At 41.6% G+C, this 5228-nt stretch overlaps 1 protein-coding gene across 1 annotated transcript; it reads right to left on the reverse strand.

Annotated features, from left to right (window-relative positions):
• Positions 1–1114: 1114 nt before the first annotated feature.
• LOC133462293 (tripartite motif-containing protein 16-like) lies at positions 1115–3712 on the reverse strand. The gene has a single exon (XM_061743463.1). It carries the CDS (start codon positions 3667–3669, stop codon positions 1891–1893), a length of 1779 nt encoding a protein of 592 aa, XP_061599447.1. The 5' UTR covers positions 3670–3712; the 3' UTR covers positions 1115–1890.
• Between the last annotated feature and the right edge of the window lie 1516 nt (positions 3713–5228).

The raw sequence follows: 5228 nt of genomic DNA on the forward strand, positions 1-5228 counted from the left end.
ATGTACATCCAAGTTTAGTTGCAGGAATCTGAGGGAACGGATGTAAGAACAAAACTGGACAAGAACATCTGAAACAACCACAACCAAATTCACTCTATCCGGATGGAGCAATTTAACTGGATAGTTTTTATTTAAAGGCCGAAATGAAATAGAGTAACGGGGCTGTTTTTAAAATGTAAGGAGTAAAAAGTACAGATAATTGCATGAAAATGTAAGTAGTAAAAGTAAAAAGTCGTCTGAAAAATAATTACTCCAGTGAAGTATAGATAACCAAAATTTCTACTTAAGAAACTAAGTAACTAAGTATTTGTACTTGGTTACTTGACACCTCTGGTGGAGGTCACATGTTTCTGCTGGAGCTTCTCTTTCTCCACAGTCTGCAGTCAGAGTCTCCGGATCTCAAAGATTCCAATCAGTTTTTTAACTTTTAAATCAACCTGGTTCAGAAAAACATCCACGTATTAATATGATTATTATCATTTTAAGTGAAACAAGTGTTCTAAACATCAGTGTAGACACCAGTGTGATCCTGGTCTGGGGAAGTTCTAGAAACCTGGGAACACAGGAGTGACGACCCGAGCTGACTTTACATCCCCAGAGGTCCAGATGAGCTTCTGTCTCCATCATGATTCATTTTTATTGCTGCTTCTGTTCACCTGCACATTGAAACTCAAAGTTTACTTGACCCTTGCTCTCAGGCTTCACGGCCCATTAAAAGTCAAACATTTACTACATCTAGTGTCACAACGTGCACTCAGTTGTCAACACGCTGACGGTAAAGTGACTCATCTTGGGAGGTTTCCTGAGCGTTCCCAGACCTCCACCCTGCAGAGAGAAGCTGAACCGCTGCACCTCTGGTACCGTCCAGCAGCATCTTCAGAGCAGAACATGTTCCTGCAGCGGCTCCTGCTCCCAAGACGGCTCCATTTAACTGAGATTACACTGTTTTATTCACTTATTTCATCTTTATTTAACAGGAAAAGAGGATTGTGGAGATTTAAATCCTCTTTTCTGAGTGAAGTCTGGCCAGAACAAGAACAGTAAAATCAGTAAAGACACATATAAATCCAGAAATATGATCTGTTGTGAACATGAACTCTGTACTTTGTGATGTTTCAGGAGGAAAAATGCCTCAGTTTTACTTGAATATTAGATTCATGTTTTCTCCCTCAGATCTGAGTCAAATCCTGGAATGAAGACTGAAGAAAACACTTTGTTAGAACATCAGAAGTTTTATTTCTTACTAAATATTCAGATTGTTAAACATAAAACATCCTCAACAGATTGAGACATCACCAACATGTGATGTGCAGATCTAGTCTGGTCCTGCAGCTGCAGCGATGACTACCGGCCCCAACACACTAGTTTACACCAACTACAGGCTTTACTGAACTGTTTGCTGCGTTGCTGCTGTCACTAACATTTCTGGAATCATTTACTTTGTGCTCGAGTCTAAAAAATATCTTCATCTTTAGAAAACATGAACATTCAAGAACCTTTGGTTTGCTAATGAAGGAGGAAACGAGTGTGAATGCAGACATGAAATCAGAGATGAAGAAGGTCTGGTGGGTCGTCTGTTGGAGTCCATGAAGTGGAAGAAAAGAGAAATACAACATAAAAACACATCAAAACTAATAGTTAACAACAATTACAACACAGGCTTATTTCTATGTTTTTATACTGAAATAGAAGATGTTAATATTATTAATATTTCCCAGGTGAAACTACTGTACAAAAGAACAACTTCCACCTCCAAAAGAGGAAATAACAACAAAACATCAACTTATAGAACAAAAACATCCCTCTATCCATCAGAGTTTGAGACGATCGTCTCTGAGAAGAAAATAAAATAAAGAAAAACTGAAATAAAAACATGAAGAGTAAATAAGTCTATTTGAGTTTACAGAACTCAGCTGAGTTTCCAGGAGTGCCACAAACCCAGACTCCAGCGTGTAGCGGCTGAGTGAAGGAGGTCTGGACTCTGTGGAGGAGGGTCATGGTTCCAGAGACGCTGTAGAAGGACAGAACTCCTGCTCTGTGATCCAGGTAAACTCCTATTCTGGAGCTCTCAGGACCTGAGATGGAGGTTTGGATGTCGTTGTACCAAAATACATAACTGTCTGATGAACAACGTAGTGACCAAGATTTGTCATTAAATCCAAATCCACTTTTATTCAACCCCCCTGATCTGCTGATATTCTTGTATGAAACTGCTACAAAAACTACACGTGCTTTCTTCTCCACCTCCCAGTAATGACGTCCAGTCAGACTCTCTCTACTCAGGACCTGATGAAGATTAGTGAATCTGTCTGGATGACTAGAATAAGACTGACGTTGGTTCATAATAGTCACCTTTCTGTTCTCCTCTGACAGTAACAGCCCTGTGTTTACTGTGTTTGGATCCAGAGTGATTTCACATGAATATTTCAAGAATCCAGCTCTACTCGTTGGTTCTGGTTCTGGTTGTGACAGTAAAACATCCACCTCAGTAACGGCCTGTGAGACGTTTGTCAACGTGTCTCTCAGGATGTCCTGTAGTCGACCTCTGACCTCTGACACAGCTGCTGTCACATCCTGAAAGTACCTGAGAGGACGGATGCTGATGCTGGAGGAGTGTGTGAGAGGACGGATGCTGATGCTGGAGGAGTGTGTGAGAGGACGGATGCTGATGCTGGAGGAGTGTGTGAGAGGACGGATGCTGATGCTGGAGGAGTGTGTGGACTCACTGAGTGGTGACAGTGAGGGGTAGTTGTGGAGGAACTGGTTGTGGTCCTCGATGTCTGAGAGCTGCTTCATCTCAGCGTCTCTCCTCTTCAGGTCACTGATCTCCTGCTGCAGCTTCTCCTCCAGCTCTCTGACTCTCCTCTCTTCAGTTTCCTGCTGGGATCTGATCTGCTGCTTCACCTCAGAGCTTCTCTTCTGGAGGAGAGAGATCAGCTCAGTGAACATCTCCTCACTGTCCTCCACTGTTTTATCAGCAGAATGATTGATGGCCTCCACCTCCTGCTGAAGCAGCTTCACATCTTTCTCTCTGTCCTGGATCTCCTGCTGGATTTGTTGTCGACTCACCTCCATCTCTCTCTGTCTCTCAGTCCTTTCTGCTGCAGATGTGACTGTGTCGTGGCCTTTATGTTCATCCACAGAGCAGAGATAACAGATACACTTCTGATCAGTACGACAGAACATCTTCATCACCTCATCATGACGGGGGCAGATGTTGTCCTGCAGGTTCTTGGAGGGATCCACCAGCTTGTGGTTCTTGAATGTAGATGAATCACGGTGAGGTTGAAGGTGTTTCTGGCAGTAAGAGGCCAGACAGACCAAACAGGACTTGATGGCTTTCAGTTTTCTCCCAGAGCAGAAATCACAGGCCACATCTTCAGGTCCAGCATAGCAGTGATCAGCAGGAGCAGCTTGGAGTCCCGTCTTCTTCATGTCCTCCATTAAATCAGCTAACATGGTGTTTTTCACCAGCACCGGCCTCGGAGTAAAAGTCTCTCTACACAGAGGACAGCTGGGGATTTTCTTCTCCTCTTCATCCCAGAAGTCCTTAATACACTTCATACAGTAACTGTGTCCACAGGGAATAGTCACCGGATCCTTTAAAAGATCCAAACAGATGGAACAAGAGAATTTAACCCGGTCGAGCTGATTTTCCTGCTGCGCCATCGTCCTCTTCTTAGCAACTGTCAGACAGTTTCACTTTCCCCTGAACAGAAACTCTGAGGTTTCCAGGATTGCGTAACTCAGGGGTGGAGCTGAACGTGATGACGTCAGACGCATCGCCGCCTGGCTGTACCACGTGACTGATTCAGGAAGTGGTTCGACAGCAATATAAACCCTCACCCTGAATTCCAATCTCCGCCCTAAACCCTCCAGCCCTGAACCTTCACAGACTTTAGTGACGTCAGCTGGAAGTGATCAAGTGTGAGAGAGTGTGAGGGCTCCAAATGGTAGAAATAAGAATGAGACAGCACTTAGCAGAAACCGGAAACACGTCAGATCAGAATGTTACGTACCGGTATTATAAGTTTGGGAATGATCATCATCCGGATGTTTGAAAACAAAGTGGTAGCCTATATAAAGGAGCATAAAATTCAACAAAGAACACAATTTAAACATGCACACAGTACAATATGTATTTCCTTGTTAATGTAGTGTCTTTCTTTCAATCTACCCATACCAGCTCATCCAGTATGCCAGGATCAATCACCCAGTAATTTCATTTTTGTAAGAGCGTGTAAACTGATGGTATCCTGAGTTAAATATTCCAGCTGTGTTATGACCAACTAATATTACTTTCCATTTTGAGCATGATGTCATTTCATTTTTGTAAGAGAGCGTATAAATTGATGGTAACCTGAGCTAAATATTTCAGTTATATTATTACTATTTACTGCAACGTTTTTGTTCAACTTGCTGAAATTGTTTAAATTTTGTGGTCATAAATAAATGAATAACCAAATTACTGCCTGACTTGTTTGTGTTGGATCTAAAACTATCTTGCTAGTATTTACATGTATGCATTTCTGTTAACATAGGGAATCTTAATTCAAACACTGTACTCAGATTAAAGAAAAGCAAGTCTTGTTTATTCAACACCAGGTCAACTGAGGATTTGTCTAATATCAAATGAAAACAAATAAAATTGAACCTCAAATTATGAATAAAAAAATGATGAAGAAAACTACATTTTGTCCTCCATCTTCCCACAAATGTCAATGAACTTAGATAACTGGTCATCCCTCTTCTTTTCCCTCTCCTCCTCCTTTTCATCCAGCTCCCTCAGCCTCTTTTCTTGTCTTTAGTGTTGAAGAAAGTCCAAAACTTCATTTGTCCTTTTTTTGGTTTTCTTCCCTCCGTTTCTTGGTCGCTCCCTGTTTGTAAAGGAAATAATAGGCCGTTGAAAAATCATCACGGGACAACAGTTTCTGAATTTAAATCACCAGTGGGCTATGTATTTATACTTACAGGTGAACTTCTTTCTTCTCGCAGTCGCACATGAATTCTTTTCCTCCGCCCCCTGTACTCTTTGAACTTTGAAGCTTTGTCTCATTCCTTGTTAAATTATAGCTCAGAAAAGACAAGATACAAGGATTGAGAGCACCTTTGTCATTTATTTCCCAAACATGTACAATTGATTTTATTTGGGGGGGGGGGGAGTTTGATTATCCACTTGAAATGATTGTTAATTATATCACTGGAACAGATAAGGTCACATTGAAAAA

Source organism: Cololabis saira, chromosome 16 (assembly GCF_033807715.1).
Source record: "Cololabis saira isolate AMF1-May2022 chromosome 16, fColSai1.1, whole genome shotgun sequence".
In the NCBI taxonomy this organism is placed as follows: Eukaryota; Metazoa; Chordata; class Actinopteri; order Beloniformes; family Belonidae; genus Cololabis; species Cololabis saira.

Bases quoted from the DNA above. Each gene is read 5' to 3' on its own strand.
- LOC133462293 (XM_061743463.1), bottom strand. From the start codon at position 3,669: ATGGCGCAGCAGGAAAATCAGCTCGACCGGGTTAAATTCTCTTGTTCC.